General features: G+C 37.1%; 1 protein-coding gene across 1 annotated transcript in view; it reads left to right on the forward strand.

Moving 5' to 3' along the window:
- ELAPOR2 (endosome-lysosome associated apoptosis and autophagy regulator family member 2) overlaps positions 1 to 23,573 on the forward strand; it is a 116,907-nt gene that overhangs the window by 7,480 nt on the left and 85,854 nt on the right. The window contains exon 2 of the mRNA XM_027775852.1: positions 19,301 to 19,496. Within this exon, the coding sequence (XP_027631653.1) occupies positions 19,333 to 19,496 (164 nt within the window). The 5' untranslated portion in view covers positions 19,301 to 19,332. The remainder of the gene's footprint in view (positions 1 to 19,300; positions 19,497 to 23,573) is intronic.

The raw sequence follows: 23,573 nt of genomic DNA on the forward strand, positions 1-23,573 counted from the left end.
AAGTATTTCATGATGGGTGAAGTCTTTTTAATAAGCAAAATGAGAAATAGTGATTGACTGTTTAAAAAAAATTATAATAATAATTATTGGGAAAAGCATGGAAAAGATATTGAATGATAAAGCGGGGAGATTGATATCTCTGTATTGACTGACATGCATGGCATTCCCTTTTGAAAAAGCAATGGAAGTCAATGTAAAGTTATATGTAATCTAGTGTAATAGAAAGAAGATTATGATGATAATAAAATAAAAAAAAAATTCATGGGAAATGCATATTATGAAAACAATACATGGATTTTAAAACTTTTTAACCAAAATAAACTTATACTTTGTCCTGGCCCACGGGACAATCGAGCAGGGTGCCTGAGTGAGAGAGTGGAGGTCTGGAACTGGCGAAGCGTCACAACACGGGAGCGACACAGTGTCACAGCTCAAGCTGGTATGCAGTCGCTCGTTTATTGAGGGCCAGAGAACATTCTTATATACACTGCGTAGGAGAAGGGGGCGGGAATTGTCGCGGACCTGACTGAGGACCTGCCTGAATGAGGAAGTCTCAGCGTGAATTGTCTACTCTGGAAACAAGGATACTTGAAGGTCCTTGTATGAAGGTCATGTCAGCCATTTTGGTGCATGTGGCTCCCCATAATACTTTAATTATTTTTTTATGAAGTTTTTGAAGTCTTCATATATCTATGTATAATGTGTATAGTACATATGTGCATATGTGTAATTTAGTGTTGTATTCTCATTTAGGATACAGTGAATTAATATGGCTTTAATCAGACATATAGTCATACATATGTTTATATATTAATCTTTGAGTGGTTGTAAACGTCTAATACTTGGTTAAGTTCTGTATGCAGACTAGTGAAAAGAAAAACTTGAATACAGTTTTTTTCTTTTTGATTTCTCTCAAATCTTTTGTTACAATCCATACAAAATAAGCAGAATTATGCCTATGACAAACAAAATAGACTTTAAATCAAAAACTGTTACAAGGAACAAAGAAGGTATGATGATACCTTTATATGATAATAAAAGGGTTAATTCTTTAGGTATGTAGAATAATTATAATTGTATGTGCATCCAACATCAGAGTATATAAAGCAAACATTAACACACTGAAGGGAGAAATAAACAGCAATCCATTCATGGTAGGAGAATTAAGTATCTCACTTACAATAATGGACAGATCATCCAGACAGAAAAATCATCGACAGACTTGAACAGTTTTGTAGACCAAATGTATCCCAACATTCCACCCACCAGCTGTGAAATACATTCTTCTCCAGTCTACTCAAGCATGTTCCAGGCTAAATCACATGCTAGGTCACAAAGCATTTCTTAACCATTCTTCCCAGAAGATTCAAATCATTGCTGATATTTGCTGACTACAGTAGAATGAAACTAGAAATCAATAATAAAAGCAAGATAGTAAAATTTAGAAGTACATGGAAATGAAACTATGCACTCCCTTTTTGGATAGAGAATATATACACACACATAAGAGAAACAGAAGCACCCTTGACAGGATGTCATCATTCTGCCATCTTCTTTCCCCAGCCTTCGAGCGCCTTGATCCTGGTTGCCCATGTGCTTTCAGTGTGTGTTTAGGCTGACCTGGGATCCTGACCCATAGTTGGCCGTGTGACTTCCAGCCTCACAGGGCACTGAATTACCACGATACCACAGTGACTGAGCTAAACTATACACTCTTGAAAAACCATTGTGTCAAAAAATAAATCAAAGGGAAGTTAGAAAATATCTTGAGACAAATGAAAATAGAATTAAAGTACAGATTTATTTTGGTGTAAAAAAATTTGAATTCTGTGCATACTTTTCTCATAATCTGCATTTTCTATCATTTTTTGAAGATCCTTTGAATATAAGGAACTCAATAATAGCAACAACAACAACAACAAAAATCTTAAATAATCTGATTTAAAAATAGGCAAAGAGGGACCAGCAGTTAGTGTAACGGCTGTGTCGCTGAACTCCCATGTAGTTGACCGCAGTTCACCTCCTGGACCTGGTGGCTTAAACTCACGCCGGGTGCGTGTGTGTGCCCAAGATCCTGAGGAGAAGGGATTGCTACATAGCCATCCCGCCTGGGGGGTGATTTCTCACTTTCTGTCTCTCTGTCTGTCTGGTGAGTGCACACGCCCTATAGCAAAAACCTCTACAAAAAAAAAAAAGGGGGTAGAGAACCTGAATATACATTTCTCAAGAGAAGATATACAAATGGGCAACAGACATTGATATATGAATAAATGTCCAACATCGATAATCACTAGGAGAATGCAAATTAAAGTCACAATGATATCTACTTTGTGGACTCTTCAGGCCTCTATCTTTGGCAACTGTGGAGGTGAGCAGAAACCAGAGAACGATAAAAACAATGGCAAGGGACCAGCAGTTGGCGTAATGGCTATGTCGCTGAACTCCCATGTAGTTGACCGCGGTTCACCTCCTGGACCTGGTGGCTTAAACTCACGCCAGGTGCGTGTGTGTGCCCAAGATCCTGAGGAGAAGGGATTGCTACATAGCCATCCCGCCTGGGGGGTGATTTCTCACTTTCTGTCTCTCTGTCTGTCTGGTGAGTGCACACGCCCTATAGCAAAAACCTCTACAAAAAAAAAAAAGGGGGTAGAGAACCTGAATATACATTTCTCAAGAGAAGATATACAAATGGGCAACAGACATTGATATATGAATAAATGTCCAACATCGATAATCACTAGGAGAATGCAAATTAAAGTCACAATGATATCTACTTTACACCTGCCAGAATGACTATTACAAAAATATGAAATAAAACCATGATTGTTAAGAACATGGAGAAAAGAGTACTCCTGTACATTGTTGGCAGGAATGTAAATTGGTGCTGCCATTATGGAAAACAATGGGGGGAATTACTAAAAAAAAATCTGAAGGTAGAACCATATGACCAAGGAATCCCTCCTCTGGGTATATTTCCAAAAGATGTGAAATCAGTGGATCAAAGAGATAGTTGTTCTTTCAGGTATACTGCAGCATTATTCACGATAGCGAAGTTATGGCATTAATCTAAGTGTCCAATGTGGCATATGTACACAATGGAATATTAAATAATTAATCTCAAAAAAAGAGGAAAATTATGTTATTTTCAACAATATGGATGAACTTGGAGATTATTGTGCTAGGTGAAATAAGCCAAGCGTAGAAAGATAAATACTACGTGTTCTTCCTTATATGTGAATCAAAAACAATAGAACTCATAGAAATAGCAGAATGGCAGTTATTAGAGTCTGGGGAGTAGGGACAAAGGGAAATGTTGGCTGCAATGTTTCAGTAAGGAGAAGTAAGTGTAAATATTTGAGGATGGGTATTTTAATTAGTTTGATTCAGTAGTCTACATTGTACATCTATAGCATCATTTTATACCCTATAAATATACACAATGATAACTTGTCAATATCTAATAAAAAATTTAAAAGTGAGAAAAATATACTAATTAATTCTTAATGTAGCAAAGTTTTACATAATGCTACTTATATATAAATGAATTAATTTCATAGAATTTCTTTGCTCTGCAAGATTCAGTTGCAGCTTTACTGCATTGGTGTCCAGGTGACAATCTTGCATAGTTGGTAATCAGTTGCGGTATATACTTGGGCTTAAAATCTAGTTCTGCAATTGGCATATGTACCGTTAAGCAAAATATTTATTCTACAGTGATTTATTGAATTATATTTTTTCTTTATTCATAATAGAGCATGTACATGCGAGAAGGAGAGAGAGAGATGAGTACCCTCCAGAGAGAGAGACAGAGAGAGAGAGAGAGACAGAAAGAGATCAACACCCTCCAGAGTCTGGTCATGCCATGATCTTCTTCTTTCAGTTCTTCAGCCCTTCGGATTCTGCTTGTAGTGTTTCAGGCTGACTCTATAAGGGATTAGAACTGCCATTTCTCTGTGGGATCCAGCTTCTCTTGAGCAGCACACTAGTACTGTGTCATAGAGCCAGTCCTACTTTTTGAGCTAGGTTCATTCACTGAACAAACATATATTGAATATATATTTTTAAAAATTTATTTTGTACATTCCATCACTATGTATCACTACAGCTTATAAAGTGAATTTATCCAATATGAATATACACTTCACACCAGTGCAGTTGAAGATGCTATATATGCTATCAACAGATAATCATCCATTTCTGTGTCTCATAAATGTCTTGAATCTCAATTTTCTCCTTGATTCCTTTCCTCTCACTTTTCCCTTTTCCTAACCTCTTCCCATGCTGCTTCCAGTATCTGTAACCATTTTCCATGCTTCTATCTCCTCTAATCTCTCAGTTTCCATCATAGAGTGTGGACGGTCGGTATATATTAAGTGGAGACATACAATGTCTCTCTTTCACAGCATGGCTTATTTCACTGAGAAGCAAATCTTCCATATTTGTCCACTTTCTATCAAGTGCCAGGATCTTTTTTTATGGCTGAGTAGTATTCCATTGTGTATATGTGCCACACTTTTTCAATACATTAATCTGTTTGTGAACATTAGGTTGGTTCCATGTCTTAGTATTGTTCTCCACAGTAGTTGGACTAATTTACATCCCCACTAACAGCGTAGGAGAGTTCCCTTTTCACCACAGCCTTATCAGAACATATCTTTTTTTTTTTTTTTTAAATCTTAGCCATTTTAACTGGGCTGTTATGTGGTATCTCATGGTATTTATTTGCATCTGTCTTATAATGAGGGATGTTGAGCATTATTTCGTATGCTTTTTGGCTGTTTGCATGTCTTCCTTTGAGAATTATTTGTTAAGCTCATTTTCCATCTTTTAATTGGGTTGATCATTTTTAGGGGTAAGCTGCTTGAGTTCCTTGTGTATTCTGATTATCAGTCCCTTATCTAAGGCATAGTTTATAAAAATATTCTCCCATCCTGAGGGTTATGTATTCACACTAATTACTGTATCTTTTGCTGTGCAGAGACTCCTTAATCTGATGTAATCCCATTTTTCTGTTTTTGGATTATTGCCTATGCTTTGGAGGTCTTATTTAAGAAATCTTTACCTACTCTAATGTCTCCCAGCATTTCCTCTGTATTTCCTACCAATAGTTTTATAGTTTGAGGTCTTAGGTTTAGACCTTTGATCCACTTTGAGTTGATTTTATTAATGGTGGGAGATAAGGGTCCAGGTTCATCTTTTTTCAGGTGGATACCCAGTTTTTCCAGTACTGTGTGCTAAAGAGGTTTTTTTTTTTGTCCCCCTCCCCCACTGGATTGACAGGTGCCTCTTATCAAAGATCAGTTGGCTGTGGGACCAGCAGATGGCATGATAGTTGTGTCGCTGGAAGTTAAATGTAGTTGACCATGGTTTGAGTCCCAGACCCCGTGGCTTAAAACTCATGCTGGGCACATGTGCATGCATGTCCAAGATCCCAAGAGAATTGAGGAGAAGGGATTGTGGTGTGGCCATACTCCCTGTGGGGTGATTTCTCACTTTTTGTCTCTCTGTTTCTCTTTGTCGCTCTAGCAAGTGCACATATCCTAAAGCAAAAATATCTCTAAATAAAAAACCCAGTTGACTGTAAGTTTTAGGGTTTATTTCTGGGACCTATCTTCTGTTCCATTGGCCCCATGTCTGTTTTTGTGCCAGTTCCCTGCTGTTTTGATTATCACAGCTTTGTAATATATTTTGGGGTCAGGGAGTGAGATGCCTCCTACTCTACTCTTCTCATGCAGGATTGTTTGACAATACAGGGTCTTTTATGATTCCAGACAGATTCTATGATTGTCTTTTCTAGATCTCTGAAGAATGTTTTTGGTGATTTGATTGGGATTGCATTAAATATGTAGATTAATTTCGGTAGAATTGCCATTTTGATTATTCATTTCTTCCAATCCAGGAACATGGGATGTTATTCCACTTTGTTGTTTCATTTTCTATTTCTGTTTCTAGATATTTTTCCTTTGATAGTTTTCTTTGACTTCTTTGGTTAGATTTATTTGTAGGTATCTTATACTTTTTGGGGTTATGGTAAATGGGATTACTTTCTTCAGTTCTACCTTAGTCTGCTTGCTGTTCTTGTATAGAAATGCTATAGATTTTTGTATGTTGCTTTTATTTATTTATTTATTTATTTATTTATTTATTTTGGAGAGGTTTTTGCTATAGGGCACGTGTGCTCGCCAGAAAGACAGAGAGAGACAGAAAGCAAGAAATCACCCCCCAGGGGGATGGCCACACCACAATCCCTTCTCCTCCATTCTCCTCTCAGGATCTTGGGCATGCACGCACACACGCCCGGTGTGAGTTTAAGCCACTGGGTCCGGGACGTGAACTGCGGTCGACTACATCGGAGTTCAGCGACATAGCCATTACGCTAACTGCTGGTCCCCATTCAGCATTATTATTGTATTTCTGGACTTGTTCCTATCATTAAGTCAGCCATTTTCTTGGTTGATTTTGTTCTTTTATTTCTGTCTGTCTCTCTTTAGTTTTCCTGGTATAGCACTCCCTTCAGCACTTCCTGAAGAGCTGGCCTGGAGTTGGTAAATTCTTTCAGGTTTTGTTTATCTGAGACTGTTTTTTTATCTTTTCTTTCCATTTTAATGATAAGCTTTATAGTAATCTTGCTTGAAATTGTTTTCTTTTAACACTTTAAATATATCTTCCCATTCTTTCCTTGCTTGCATTGTTTTTGCTGAGAGATCCTACGTTAACCTGATGGGAAAGTCTTTGTAAGTAACTTGATGTTTCTCTCTTGCCATTTTTAATATCTTGTCTTTATCTATGATTTGGCCAATCTGGCTATGATTTGCCATGGAAAGGATCTCCTTCGGTTGATTCCATTTGAATTCCTTTATATTTCTCGGATCTGAATGTTCGAATGTTTCTCTAGGCTTGTAAAGTTTTCTTCCAGTATTTTATGGAATAGATTAACAATGACCTTTAGTTTCTTTACCTTCTAATACCAATTATTTAGATGTTTGGGCATTTAATGGTATCTAGTATTGTGTCCTCACTTTTTTTTTTTTGGTTGTTTTTTCATTCTTCTTGGTGATTTTTCCCAGGTCAGAGATTTTTGTCTTCTAGATCAGAGATTTGATCTTTTGCATCATCTACTTTTCTTTTAATACTTTCAAGGGAGGTTTTGATTTCCTGTATAATAGACTTCTTTTTGAACAGTTCCATTTGATTCTTTGAGTGATTTTTGCCATAGGGCGTGTGCGCTCGCCAGAAAGACAGAGAGAGACAGAAAGCAAGAAATCACCACCTAGGGGGGATGGCTACGCCATAATCCCCTCTCCTCCATTCTCCTCTCAGGATCTTGGGCATGCACGCACACCCACCCAGCGTGAGTTTAAGCCACTAGATCCGGGGCTTATACTGCAGTCAGCCACATGGGAATTCAGTGACATACCCGTTACGCTAACTGCTGGTCCCCTTTTGATTCTTTTTTATGGTGTCTATTTCTTCTTTCTAAGTTGCCAAAGATTTGCTCATGTCTTGGAGTTTGTTCTCTCTTTTCTCTTGCATCTCATTTAATTTTGTCACTATTAATATGCTGAATTGTTTATCTGACATTTCCACAGTTTTATTGTACTGTGTGTTGATGATAAGGAATTGTTCTTATCCCTTGGTGGAGAGATATTTTGTTTCTCATATTTCTTGTGCTTCTTTGGTGGTTTCTGGTTATCTGATAGATCATACATTTCTTCTTAACTTCTTGGAGTTAATTCTTAGAGTCCAAAGGCATGCAGGAAGAGGTATGTGGTAGTCTCTATGCAGCACCATATCTCCCTGACACTAATCCTACAACCTGGTTGTCGCTGAAGCTGGATATTCCAATGGCCTCCCAGTTTCTTGAGAACAGGTACACCTGGGAATGAGCTGCAGGGTTTCAACTGGGGAAGAAAGTAGGTGTTGCATGGAGCACATTGTGCACTGCGTGCTTCAGCAAATGATGAAATCTGGAACAGTCAGGAGACAGTGGCATTCCCAAGGTGATGTCTGGCCTGTTTTCTCACTAGCTGCCGCTGTGTAGGTTCCAGGGCTAATGGCCCATTTATTGAATATTTTCTATATCCTTGACAAAAGAGAGCTAGAAATAAATGATAAAAGATTTCTTTTTTCCGGGGCCTTTCATTTCAGTAAGGGATCAATAAATACATTAATTGCAGTGCAGAGGTAAAGTGCATGATAGATACATGTTATTGAGGATGATTTACCAAGGAGGATGGGATAACTCCTGGTTAGAGTGAGGCAAGAGGCCCTCACAGCAAAACAGATGAGAATGTTTGAAGTTCAGACCCAATGTTACCAACTTTATAACTTTGGACAATTGTTAAACCCTGGTGGGTTCATGTGCAAAATTGTGTCTTGATTTAGGGTTGAAACAGGGATTAAAATGTCATACTATTTGGCCATACATAGTAATTCTCTAAGGATCTCTGAGGTGAATACTGAAGGAAGAAGTTCTTGAACTTCATGATGCAAGCTGCTATCTCTGGTGCACAAACCATGGGTGAAAGTGCAGAGGAAGGGTGGCATCGAGCTTTACTGGGTACTTTGTGGCATCTGAATGGCTGGCTCTCTGGCAGAATGTGGGCATGGCCAGAGATTCTGGCCATTCTCCCAGGCTCTGTTGTGTCATACCAAAGGCTTAAGAGTTTGACCTGGAGACAGCTCTTTATAGGTGGTCAAGGGGTGGGGTCACATAAGATGATAAATACAGCCTTCAGTGCCTGGAATCATAATTACATAATAATTTACTATGATTTAGTAATAATAATAATTTAATAATTCACATGGATAATACTCAATCTGTACAAAGAAGATACGGAATCATCTGGTATATCCATCAACAGAAAAATGAATAAAAGAAAATCTGGTATACAAGGGATCTTCAACAAGTTCACTGAAATTTGTTTATTATGAAAAGACTATACACAGATTTCCAAAACATTTTCTGACCAAAAAACCCTCACACTTTAATTCCATTTTCCCATGACTTTTTGAACTCCCCTTGCTCCAGAAAACTAAATTATTTGCTGATCAGATAACTTTGGTGATGTCAAGTTAGAGACTGACATTACCATTTCTTATTTATTTATGATATGAAGCAGGTATGCTCATTGGTAAAAGAGAGAATAAGTGAAAGCATACCCCCTTCTGGGGAGGGGGTAGGGGGAGTTGGCCACACTACAATCTCTTCTCATTTTCTTCTTGAGATTATGGGCATGCACACATGCACACCAGGTGTGTTTTTCAAGCTGCGTAGGTCTGAGACTCCAATTGCACAGTTGGCCATGTGGAATCCTGCCACCTTAACCACCATGCCACTGGACAGCCCTCACTATTTCGTTTTTATAAATGAACCTTCAAGATCTAATCAGTTTTGTAAAAAGTTATTCTGTATATAAAAGGGCAAACTGACATCCAAAACGCTGTCAATATTTTGAACGTCAAAGTTTTGAATGTGGCATTGAGTTCCAGGTAAAAAGAGTGTTAAAAAACTCAGCAACCTACAAGTTTTAGTTGAAAGGCTGGAGTGAGTGAACTTGTTAAGTGATGAATTAAAAACTGTTAGACACAGCTCAATATCAGGCTTAGGACAACAGTAGTATTTCATGGGAACTACGGTTGAGGGAGCTCTGTGAAAAAAGATGTTTTATGAAGAGATAAGAGAACTCAGTCCTCGAAACTGCAACATCAAGGTCAGAGAGACTAGACAAGTAGAGGGTGACTGACACTTTCTAAGTTAGAGAAAAAGTTCAAGGGGATAAGAATCACAGTGTTAGGGCATAACTGAAAGTTGAAAAAACTGATTTCACAGATGTATTGTTCAAATCCTCTGGATATTTCCCATCAAATCCTCTGAATATTTTCCTTCCCCTGACCTTTGCTGCCGTCTCTTTTTTCTACAAGCCTTCTGTCATCCTGTGCCTAATGAGAAAGGATTTATCTTGTCTTACATCAAACATTGAAGTCAAGGGCCAAAATGAAATATATTTGTGTTTTTTTCTTTCTTTTTTCTGAAAGGTAAAAACTACCTTAGTGAACTTTGCTTATGTAAAGATGAGAACTAGGCTTTGCTAATTTAATGATTGTTATCTGCCATGGTACGTGAGTCAGTTTTCAGGCCAGAAGTTGATTTTGTTTTGCTTTGCTTTGTCATTTAGTTTCTGGCTGTGCGGTCCTCTGTAAGTACAGTGAAAATCACATCGTTCTACCTGATAGGATGATGCGAGGACCTTTCAACGAAGATGTTAGATGTGAGAACTAGTTTTCAGTACATATTCCTTTCAAAGGACAGCGAATTAGAGAACATTAGCTAGATGGTTTATATTAATAAACTCTTTAGTGTGTCACCTGTCTCAATTTCATTTTGCAAAATGAGAGGCAAAATTTATTTTTTTTTTCTTTCCCCTCTAAGAATTTCACACCTAAGAACTATAAATGACCTCTTTGTGTCTGCCATTAGGGATTAGAAGAGCTGAGCTAAGTTGCTCAAGGTTACACAGATGAAAAAGTTGAGGATCTGAATTGGGATGGTTCAGGACCAGATAGTTTCAAAGTTCTTTTTAGTGATTCTGATAATGTCAACTGTTACGATTACATATCAGAGATTTGGTCATCTATGTTCAAATCATGTCTCAAATCCCATAACTTGTGAATTGTAGTGGAATACTAATGAAATTCTTAAGAAGATACATATTTACTCATGGTAGGAACATTGCCATGTCTGCTGTTATTAGAATTTGGACAGCATTCCCTTCTATTATCCTCCTCTAGCCTTAAATAGAACATGGCAGACAGCTATGTATTCACCAACAGCCTTCATTGCTGCCTCATATATTTTGACAGACAAACAACTCTCTTAGGATAAATAAAATTTTTCCAATTAAAGGGAACAAGATTTTATTCAGCCAAGGAAAAAACTGACTTAATGTGAATCAGAGACCATAAACAAGAAGTGGTCCATTGTAATGAGCTGTTTTGGCTTTCTCTTATCTTACTTTTACTTTTGGGTAGTGAGATATAAAAACTATTATTTTTCTTTTCCGTTTAAGAATTTCACAGCCAAGCACTTAGTTTTCAAGTGTTATCCTCATCATTGAAAGTGAGCAGAAATAAAGATCTGCTATTTTCTGTGTTCAGTGTAGTGTCTGCTTTCTCTCAGACATTGTTTTCTGCTTTCTTTTTGTTTACTGTGAGAGTGATAATAGTAAACCTGGCAGACTTAAAGTTTTAATGATCTGTTTAAGTAATTAATTGGCTAAATGAGGTAAAACTTATTTTGAGGCCCACAGATGAGGTGTTACTTTCCTTCTTTGCATTACCCTTAATGGCAACAAGTAATAATAGTAATAACAATGGCAAAAGTATGCCCCTTGCCTAGTCAATAAGAACAATGTCTGTCTTGTAACTGTATTTATCTTATTTAGTAAGACAAACCAATTGAGGAAAAATAGACATATTGGGTTATATTGATTCCAAAATGGATTTAATTAACTTTTGCCCCAAAATATAGACAATTATTTAGATTTAGGTACTTTAAACTTAGGTTAACAAGTAAGAGGGAATTTCCAGTGAATTTAAGGTGAGATACCGACTTGGTCTACATTGAGGAAGATCTGTCTAGACTAGACTATCATAAAAGCCCTGTGAGAACAGAGACTATTTCTATCTCCTTCATCAAAGTAGGTAGGTACTCTAGAAACATTTATAGAATAAATTAATCTAATACCTTGTGGTTCCTAGATATTTACCTGTAATAATACTGCATAAGTTCAGTATATTATCAATAGCTCATTAAACAAGTAAGTTGACAATTCCTTTATTACTACTTGGTTATTGCTGTTTGCAAAAAATATTTTAGTAATGAAAAATTTTAAATAAAAATAGAACAAATAATGAATGAATTATGAATAAATGTAGTCAATAGACATAGTCTTTCAAATCATGATTCTCTGGAGGAAGAAAGAACAAAACTAATAGACCCTTTGGTAAAGATTATAAATAGATGTTCTTTGGGATCAGCAGTTAGCGTAATGGCTATGTCACTGGACTCCCGTGTAGTCAACCATGGTTTGAGTCCTGGACTTGGTGGCTTAAAACTCACGCCGGGTGTGTGTGCATGAGTACCCAAGATCCCAAGAGGAGAATGGAGGAGAAGGGATTGCAGTGTGGCCATCCCCCCTAGGGGGGTGATTTCTCGCTTTCTGTCTCTCTTTTTCTTTCTGGCGAGCACATGCGCCCTATAGCAAAAACGTCTCAAAAAAAAAATGTTCTTTGGGGCCAGCAGGTGGTGTGGTGGTTAAGGCACTGAACTACCACATGCCTGACTGCAATTCAAATCCCAGACCTAGCAAATTGAGCATCCCACCCAGTACATGTGCTTGTGTGCATGTATGTCTGGAATCCCAGGAGGAGACAGGAAGAGAGGAGATTGTGGCATGGCCATCTCACTTTCCTTCTCACTGTCTCTGTCTGTCTCTCTCTGGCAAGCATACATGCCCCGTGGCAAAAACCTTTAAAAAAAAGTTCTTTATTGTTAGGTGTAAATCATAGATGTTAATCATCATATAAATAATGTAAATTATTCAATTTAGTAACTGTTATTTGGCACACTGTGCTGTGTGCTCACAAGGCCACAATATTACGTGTCACTCTTCATTTTCAGAGTGGTTTCCACAATGTCTCACTGGATTTCCACAAGCAATCCTGTGATGGGGAAAGGGATGGTAGTATTCTCTTTAAGATATGAATGAATGGGCCAAGTCAATTTCCCAAGCCATCTGCTACTTTATAGGCTAATATAAATGCTTTTCCCATATCTCATTCTTCATACACGAAGATTTGGACCTTTACAGTTTCCAGATAGCAGCAATAGATGTCAGAAATGAAAAAGCCTAAAGCTGAGAGAAAGAACAGTGAGTGCAGCACATGACCTTTTGGTTGCAGTTTAAATCTCAAGAGGTTGGGTTTTTCAATATCACTCTTCTACTGGGAGCTCAGGTAAAGTATTGTGTAATCCTAGACTGAGCCCACTGTTCAGTAGTACGTGAGTTTAGGCAAATAAGGTCTTTCTCTTCTCATATCAGAACTTGGAGTTTGCTTATCTTTTTTTTCCCCAAAAGTCATGTGTGCTTACCAGAGAGAGAAAGAGACAGAGAGAGACATAAAGAGAGAGAGAGAGAGGGCGCACCCCCAATTAGGAATGGTCATGTTGTCATCATGTCTCCATTTCTTCATCCTATGAGGATTTGGAGCTTATAAACACAAGTGCCTAGAGTGTTTTTCAAGCTGCCAGGGCCAGGATTCAATCATTGAGTGGTCATGTGGGATCTGGCTCTCTTAACCATTAGGCTATAAACCTAGCCATCAAAGTTTTAAAACTGTTTATTTATTTACTGGGAGAGTCAGAAAGAAAGACAAGTACTCTCAATGAGATCTTGTGCCACAATCTTCCCACAAGCTTTCTCAGCCAGCTGAGATCATGGGCACATGGGCTAGTGTCATGTGCAGGTCAACCTGGGAAACAAACTCCAGCCTTCCATATGGCCTCCAGCATTGCAGAGCATTGTGCTACTACTGCGCCACTACGGCTGGGCCATGTCATTTGCTGATCTGTAATTCAATTCAGTTACTCTAGGATTTTGAAGACTGTCAAAGAACTTGAGTATTTATTTTAAAAATGGCTAATTGATTCAAGAGAAATGATCAATTCATATCTATAACAGGTATTTACAATAAATACCTATTATCCTACATGTTGAAAGTATCCTTGGTCATATTCAAAAAATTTGAATGGAAAGAGTATATATGGGGTCATTGGGAAAGTCATGATGCATTTTTGCATAGAAAAACATGTCATGACTTTCCCATCAACACAGTAGTTCCTAAGAGTATAAAACCTCTTACAATCCAATTAAAAACAAAATGCCAAGATAGCAGTGTTGAAATGGAAATTGGATGAGGCAAGGATAGATGATATCAAAAAAGGAAAAACAGGTCATCATCCTTGGCAACTGCTGAGAACCTGTGGTGTTAACTCTGTTGATATAATCTTATGGAGTAAATTGTGTTTAATATGAAAGAATGGTTTTCTTGCTTTGATTTATAGCTCTAGAGTTGATTCCAGAATGGAATATTGCAGTATTTTGACTGTTAACTGAAGTCATTGTGTTGTTTTCTACTTGTGGCATCATCTCAGTACTCAAGAAACTTTAGATTTTGGAACATTTCACATTTTGGATTTTGGGATTAGGGATGCTTAGCCTGTATGGCATACTGTATTTAATATGTATTATGTGCTTTACTCCAGGAATATTACCAAACTCTTTATATGAAATATCTAATTTATTCCTACAATTCTTTGAGATATTGGGTTGTCCGAAAAGTCATGATGTATTTTTCTGTTTTTCTATGTAAAAATGCATCATGACTTCTGATGATTCAATAGTTATCATTGCTCTCTTCCTCTTATGGTTGAGGTTATTAGACTTATGAAAGTTAGGAACTTGCTGAAATGCTTCTCAAATTCATGCTTTAGATATAATACAAAAAATTTCAGAAGAAATGTAATGGTGGAAAATGGTTATTGCTTTATTACACATGTGAACATTTCTTAACAGTTTAGGATGGGAAATGAATCATGTGAGGTATAATAATGAATTCAGTTGGAATCATTTGATCTTTTTATGTTGATTGTTGTGCAGTTTGAATTTGTCTTTCCAAAATTCATGTGCTGAGATTTGGTTGTGATGGGATTAAGAAGATGAAAACTTAATCTGACTACAGAGTTCTAAGGGGGTGGAGGAGATTAGGATTAAGGTCATTAGGGCAAGGCCTATGTGATTGACTATTGGTGGGTTTATAAGAAGAAAGAATTTATATGAAATATCTAATTTATTCCTACAATTCTTTGAGATATTGGGTTGTCCGAAAAGTCATGATGTATTTTTCTGTTTTTCTATGTAAAAATGCATCATGACTTCTGATGATTCAATAGTTATCATTGCTCTCTTCCTCTTATGGTTGAGGTTATTAGACTTATGAAAGTTAGGAACTTGCTGAAATGCTTCTCAAATTCATGCTTTAGATATAATACAAAAAATTTCAGAAGAAATGTAATGGTGGAAAATGGTTATTGCTTTATTACACATGTGAACATTTCTTAACAGTTTAGGATGGGAAATGAATCATGTGAGGTATAATAATGAATTCAGTTGGAATCATTTGATCTTTTTATGTTGATTGTTGTGCAGTTTGAATTTGTCTTTCCAAAATTCATGTGCTGAGATTTGGTTGTGATGGGATTAAGAAGATGAAAACTTAATCTGACTACAGAGTTCTAAGGGGGTGGAGGAGATTAGGATTAAGGTCATTAGGGCAAGGCCTATGTGATTGACTATTGGTGGGTTTATAAGAAGAAAGAATGAGACCAGAACAGAGACATATGGACATTAACATGTAGATTTCTGCTCTGCTCTGCCTTGCTATGTGATCCATCTGTAAGAAGACCCTTTGGGGACTAGCAGTTGGCATAATGGCTATGTTGTTGGACTCCCATGTTGTCAACCGCGGTTCAATTCCCAGACTTAAACTCATGCCAGGCACGTGTGCGTGCGTGCCCAAGATCCCAAAAGGTGAAGATTTCTCACTTTCTGTCTCTCTGTCTGTCTCTCTCTTTCTGGTGAGCGCACGCGCCCTATAGCAAAAACCTATATATATAAAAAAAGACCCTTTGACATGTTGCCCATCAACAAAAGACCCTCACCAGGTGTAAGCCTTGGCCTTTGACTTCCAAACCATGAACCAAATAAACCTCTGTTCTTAAAAATCACCCTATTGTAGTTTTTTTTTTTTTTCTGTTAACAGAATGGACCAGAACAGTTGTAATAATTGGCTTATTTTTTTTCTTTGAAGTACCACCACCTTTAGATCAGACCAGAACCTGAGTGTTAATTTTGCCACTTGTTAACTGAGTGACTTTTTTTTTTTTTAAGGTTTTGCCATAGAGAGCATGTGCTCACTAGAGAGAGACAGAGAGAAGGAAAGTGAGAAATAACCCCCCCCCAGGGGGGATAGTCATACCACAAATCCTTCCCCATTCTCCTTTTGGTATTTTGGGCATGCATACAAATGAGTCTGACTGATTTTCAGCCACTGGGTCTGGGATTCAAACCATGGTTGATCATGTGGGAATCCAGCATCTTAACCACCATGCTACCTGCTGGCCCCAACTGAATATCTTTTTAACCAGCTTATTTAAATACACCATGGCTCATTTTCCTCATCCAGTATCTGGCATAATACCTTTCTCCCTCCAAGGTCTATTACAGATACAGTTGTTCCTCATTATTCATAAATTCTATTTTTGCAAATTTGACTACTAAAGTTTATTTGTAAAAATCAAAACATTCAGTGCTTCTACAATCACTTGCAGATGTGAGTAGAGCAATAAAATATTTAAGTCACCTGATTGCATGTTTAGACTTCTTATTTCATCTCTCACTAAGTATAAACAGATGTCCTTTCTGTGGTCTATTTAATGCCATACTTTTAGCTTTTTGTTGATTTCACTCCTTTGTATGACCTTACAGCTGTAGTTTTGAAATGCTGGCTAGTGATTCTAAGTACAAGAAGGCTTTGGGAGAAAACACATGTGTAAGATAAGCCTCATTCAGGTATAAATTCTAGTACTACTGGCTATGAATTCAATGTTAATAAATCAAAAATATATATTAAGAATCTTTAAACAGAAACACATATAAACAATGTAAAATGTTGATTAGTTGATAAAGACATTGTGACCAAAGGTTCTCAGGAACCTAACCCTGTATTTCTCAGTGGTTTAGGATTCACTGATTTAGTGTTCATGGCAACTTTATAGAACCTAACTGCTGCAAGTAACGAGACCAATTGTATTTTTAAAGTACCAACACTGGTATTTAATAAGCACTCAGTACACTCCCTTTCAACTTTCTTTCTCCATTTTCTTTGACTGGGTGAAAAATATCTCTAAAAGATTTGAAGATATTCTTCATGATTTTAACAGGGCAGTGAATGCTTTCTGAAATAACATCATTGTGTTTAAAAAATAAGATTCAGAGACACCATTTTCTCCTTTTTAGCTTTGAAAGTATGTTGTAACATTTCATTAAACATTCTTATTAATTAAAGTCGATAATTAATTAAGTCAAAAGTTCAATTTCGGACACTAAACTGTCTTCTAAGATAACTTTATTTTGTCAGGAAATATTTTTGACTCTGTAGGTGATGCAGTCTTTATTACAACTATTCTGCTCTGCTGTCCTGATGTGAAAGTAAAGACAGTATATACATGAATAATTATGGCTTTGTTGCAATAAACTTTTATTCATAAAAATGGGCAGTGGGCCAGTTCTGGCCTTCAGGAAGTCGTTTGCTGGTCCTGATTTAATGTAATGTTGGCTCTTGGTTAATGATATTATTTATTATGTTAGGAAAACACTGGAAGACCCATCAGCATTGAAAGTAAAATAAAAAAAAAATTCCATAACAGTGTTTCTGTTGGTTGTGCTGGTAGTGGTAATTATGGCATATGGAGAGTGTTTGTTACATGCCAGGCTCAATGCTATCCATTTCACACTGTGTTTTCTGAGTATTGTTCTATGAGGGAGCTACCGTAATTATTATCTCATTTTCCAGAGGCAAAAACAAAAGCCTAGAGAGAGAAAGTAACTCATTGAATGCCCCAGAACTAACCTGATCCTAGGATAGCTTTGACTTTACAGCCAACATACAAACTTCTTTGCCTAACCTTTTCTTATTTTCTGATGTCTTCTGATTTTGGAAGGTGGATTTGAATGTTAGAGATTTGTCGTACAGCCTCTTTAAGCTTTTCCAAAGATAAGTGGAGAAATAAGTGGATGACTATAGGTTTTTGCTCTAATTCTTTAATTAGTATCTCAAAATTAGCTTGTTTTTCTTTCCAGTGAAGTTTTCCAATGTCCTCTACAAAAGGAGTCTACATAAATGTGAGGCTTTGCTGCTTTATTCTCCGCTGGGAGATTTGTTATTCTATATCGGATAATTTGGAGGTTTTATTTTGTTCTTGTTTCTTTAATACCCTGATTAAAGGATTAGAAAGCCCTTTTCTAGGTTTGAGTCACTAATACCACCCCACACAGAGCCACACACTGGGGGACATTGATTTGCATTTGTTGAATGAATAATAACTCAGGAGTAGAACTGTCTTCTTTAACTGTGTCAACTATTCTTCACACTGCCCATGGCTCTTATCTCTGGGTATAGTTTTCAGAGTTAGCAGATGATATGACATTAGAAATGAGATGTAGGTTTTGGAAACAACTAGTCTGGTACTGTGAATACTGAAAAAGTAGCCTCCTAGTTTCAGAGTGGAAGTAACTTAGTTAGCTATTATCCTACCTCCTGTTATTGGGTTTTATATTTAATTACCACTCACTGGATCAACATTTTATTTAGACCTAGCTTGTGCCAGATTTACTTTGGAATAAGAAAATAATGGCCCTTGTTTTCTTGAGTCTCAAAGTCTCATATCAACTGATAAGCGGCATGTATACAGACCATTTTAATTGTATTAAGTGCTTTAATGGCGATATCATGAAAAGTGTAGTATAGGGGGGAACCAGCAGTTAGCGTAATGGCTATGTCGCTGGACTCCCCTGTAGTCGACTGTGGTTCGTGTCCCGGACCCGGTGGCTTAAAACTCACGCCGGGCGCATGTGCGTGCTCAAGATCCTGAGAGGAGAATGGAGGAGAAGGGATTGTGGCGTGACCATCCCCCCTGGGGGGTGATTTCTCGCTTTCTGTCTCTATGTCTCTCTCTGTCTGGCGAGCGCACGTGCCCTACAGTGAAAATCTCTCAAAAAAAAAAAAAGTGTAGTATAGGGGACTAGAGGAGGCACAAATGGCTGCCTGGTGGGGGTAGGGGGGTGTCATCAAGAATGTTATTTTTGAGTTAGGACAGGAGTTTTCCAGGTAGAGAAGGGGAATTGGTCAACATCTCTAGAACAAAATAGTAAAACAGCGAAAGAGAGGATAAAATATTTTGGAAATGATATGCATTTTATTATGGTTAGATGAAGGTGGGGCAAGGGACGAACCTGGTAAAATAGGTTTGGGCCAGATTATGAAATGCCTGTAGTGATAAGGGAGGCATTGGGAGAGTTTAATTAGGGTGCGACTTGATCAGAGCCTTGTGAAAACAATTGTAGCGAAAGTGTGAAGGGGAGGCCTTGACTGATGGGTTGTGTGTTCTTCTGCCTTCCAGCTTTCTCCTGTGCTTCTGGAGAGTATCTAGAAATGAAGAACCAGGTATGCAGTAAGTGTGGTGAAGGCACCTACTCCCTGGGGAGTGGCATCAAATTTGACGAGTGGGATGAATTGCCAGCAGGGTTTTCCAACATTGCAACATTCATGGACACTGTGGTGGGCCCTTCTGACAGCAGGCCAGACGGCTGTAACAAGTAAGAATCCAAAGCCTTCACTCTAAAGATGTATGGTGATTAAATGTAAATAATAAATACATATTAGAAAAACTCAAGTAAATTAAAAAAAAAAAAAAGAAAGAAAAGAATCCAAAGCCTTTGCATCTTGGTTGAATACTTGGGAAGGACATAGTTGCTCTTTTCCAGAAAGAAGCTGAGAATAATTTTGGTACTGATGGGGATTATATAGATAAGCTAATTGTGAAGAATCATGTTTTTTGGGGCAGTTATTACTAATAATGTAGTTGAATTTTCATGAGGTTAAAATAATTTCCCTCAGGATGTAATATGTAGAGACCACATGCAAAATAGCAATAAAGCCATTAGAGAAACCAATTAATTTTCATATAATGTATTTATGACTAAACTTAAATCAGTAATGCTTCTACTAACCTTGCTCTATATTTAATCGATCATTTCAGATTTTTTTCTTTTCCTCTGAAAGGATGAATATGTAACTTTCATTTAGACATTCAATTATCTTCTGTAAGGGAGAGTAGGTTAAATACTTAAGGTGGAAATTACATTAGCTTAATTCGTACTTCTTTTATAGGGGATTATTAGCTCTGCCTGTGATAATGCTTGAAGACTTCAATTATTCTGAAGACACAAAACAAAACAAAATTATTTATCTTTGATCTATACTACTTCTTATTCTCTTATGTTGCCATGTAACATTTCCCTTCATATTGCCCTGTTCAGGAGAATTCAACCTTAGTCCTCTGGCTATCTTCTGACTAGCATGGCCTTTTAATTATTGAGCTAAAGGAGTTGTTTGATACTCTGGACATGAGTTCTTATATATATGTACTTATATAATATTTATACACACTTTATGTGTATGTGTGTAATATTTCTTCCAAGTCTGTAGCTTTTTACCTTTTCTTTTTCTTACTGGTATCCTTTGATAAACAGAAGTTTAAAATTTGAAAAGTACAAATTGTTCGTTTTTTTTTTTTCTGTTGCTGTGTTTTATGTCTTAGGCTATCTTTGCTAGGTTGTAAAGGCTAGAAGTTATAAATGAACGTTAATCACAGTATAGTTAGTTAGAGTTATACGTTTTTTAAAAAATAGAAAGCTTATTTCTTTCTTTTGTTCATGAGTGACAGAGAAGTGGGGATGAGGGGAAGAGAGAGAGCGAGCTAGCGAGCACCCCAGCAGGGTCTTGATGCTGTGATCTACCTCTAGTCTCAGCCAACCCTTGACTATGGTGTGTACCCAGCACACTCAAGGAAGTCTCTTGGCTTGAACTGGGAACCTTCCCATGTAGAATTGCCTCATAGAGAGTTGCATTTTACTGCTGTGCCACTATCTGGCCCTGGTCTGAGTTATTATTTTATAATTTTATAATATTATTTTATATTTATGTACTTTTAAAATTCTACAACAGTATGGTTATATTTACATTTTCATCTTTGTGCTGTTGCCATGTATATGGACTCACATTATAAATCCTAAAATACAACGATATTAGGTTTTAAAAGATCAGTTGGTTTTTTGTTTTTGTTTTTGTTTTGTTTTGTTTTGTTTTGTTTTGTTTTTTTGAGAGGTTTTTGCTATAGGGCGTGTGCGCTCGCCAGACAGACAGAGAGAGACAGGGAGACAGAAAGCAGGAAATCACCCCCCAGGGGGGATGGCCACGCCACAATCCCTTCTCCTCCATTCTCCTCTCTTGGGCACGCATGCACACTTGCCCGGCGTGAATTTAAGCCACCGGGTCTGGGACTCGAACCACGGTTGACTATGTGGGAGTCCAGCGACATAGCCATTACGCTAACTGCTGGTCCCAAAAGATCAGTTGTTTTAAACAACAGTGCAAATGTTTAGGAACTCAGAGACTATGTTCATTCCTGAGAAGAGGCTCATTTGTTATGATGCAGGTTTCCTAAACAATGGAAGAGATGAAGAAAACACTGGTTTGTGTATGTTAACTTACCTACCTATCATGGGTGGTGCTTTCTTCCTTCCTATGTATCGGCTATGTTGGTGTGGATGTGTTGTTGAATAAAACTTCAGATGTCAGCTGAAAGGATAGTCCTACTTCAAGCTACTAAAACTAGTGGTCATCTATTTGGTGATAAAATATTTGCTGAAAATAGCAGTTTTGTAGCAAACTGATTACCTAATCTTGGAAAGATTCAGGAAGTCATACATTTTAAGAAATAAACCTCTTCATAGTTGGCCTTCAAGTTTCAGAAAAACAGATGTTTTCTTTTCTTTCTCTCTCTTCCTTCTTCCTTCCTTCTTTCTCTCTTTCTTTCCTTTCTTTCTTCCCTTTTTTCAGTTTACTTACCCATTTCTCCCATGAAAAAGACATACGCATACATCCAGGCACAGGCAGGCACCCCAGAGGGTCTTCACTCCATGATCCACTTCCAGCCTCAGCCAGCCAGGAGCACATGCATGTGTGTGCCCTGCTGTGTACAGGAGGATCTTAAGATGTGAACCCAGGCCCTTCCCATGCGACCTCAGCCTGCAGTGTGTTGTGTGACTGCTGTGCCACCGCAGATGACCAGCTTCTGGTGTTTTCTGATGTATTTGCTGAGGATAAAATTACATTTAAATTAGGGTTATGTAGCTTTGTGAACAGAAGAGGTTTCTGAAACTAACATGAAATGCTTTTTGTTTTCATAGCTCTTCCTGGATCCGTCGTGGGAATTACATAGAGTCTAATCGTGATGACTGCACCGTGTCGTTGATCTATGCTGTGCACCTTAAGAAGTCAGGTTATGTGTTCTTTGAGTACCAGTACGTCGACAACAACATCTTCTTTGAGTTCTTTGTAAGGCCTTTTATATTCTGGAATTTATTTTTAAGAGCCATTCATGTAAATTTTCCCTTAATCAGTTGTTCTCTTTCTATTCCATGTCTCTTCAGATTTTTGCATTAATGGAACCTGTTTATATTGAGAGAAAACATCGTTCTCTCTTATAATACTTTATTTTCTGATTAATACTGTTTCTTTACCTTTGAACTCTCATGTTGTGAAGTAACTTGGGATTGTTGTACTTTTGGTTATGAACAATAGGTGACTGGTTTAGATCTTTTTTTGTGACAAATATTCTCCTCAGGATTCATTTTAACTTTTTTTTTTTTTTTAAATAGCTACAGATGCCATTTTGTTAATACTTAAAAAAAAATCAATTTTAGTTTTTACTTAAGAGGTTTCTTCTCTTTGCATTTTCAAATATTTTTTACTACCTAGAATTATTTAAGTGTATTTATGTCAAACATAGAAGTGGCTGTATGTTTCTGACCCTATGAATTTTATATAGTCTGGAGGACTCAATGAATGACATAGTTGATATCCCTTATAAGAGATTAGAAAGCATTATAGAATATAGCATAAAATAATAGTCTAATACAATAGGCTGTTACCATTAAAGTCATTTAACTATTAGATATGAACTATATCTGATCTAGCAAATATTTATCAACACAGTGACTTACTTGCTTAAGAAAGTAAGTCTTCACGTTGACTTCTTACCAAATTGTGTACTATGTTACTAAGTGGGAAAATACATTTAAAAAGGTTTTTTCAGTTTAGATTTTGGGAACAAAAGTACTAACAGTTCTAAAATGAATTTTCATTGCTCTTGGTAATGGGAATTTCTCAATTACATTTTGACAGTAAGAGGCATTTTCTATGAAAGGATAAGCCTTAGGTTTGGGGGCAAGAGATTCTGGTTCTAAGTCCCAACTCTGTCTTTGCTAGCTGTGTGTTACTGAGTCATTAAGTTAACTTTCCAGTCCTCAGCATTCCCTTCTATAAAGTGAACTGTGTGGCAAGACCTTTAGAAGGTACCTGCCAGCACTAACATCCTTTGATGAATTCAAGATGTTAAGCAACATTCTAACAGATTTACTTTTCAGCTACATTTTGTTTGCAAAACTCTTCTCAAAGTGAATTAGTCCCTATTTTGTAGGACATTTCTGGCAATATTGCTAAAACAAACAAACAAACAAAAACTAAAAAAGTTAAGAAATGAGGAATTTATTTTGTTAGAATAAGTATTTAGTTTTGTATTGCCCAGTAAGTCTTCTGGGAGCTGCAAA

The sequence above is a fragment of the Tupaia chinensis genome, unplaced genomic scaffold, assembly GCF_000334495.1.
Source record: "Tupaia chinensis unplaced genomic scaffold, TupChi_1.0 Scaffold000606_1, whole genome shotgun sequence".
NCBI classification, from domain to species: domain Eukaryota; kingdom Metazoa; phylum Chordata; class Mammalia; order Scandentia; family Tupaiidae; genus Tupaia; species Tupaia belangeri.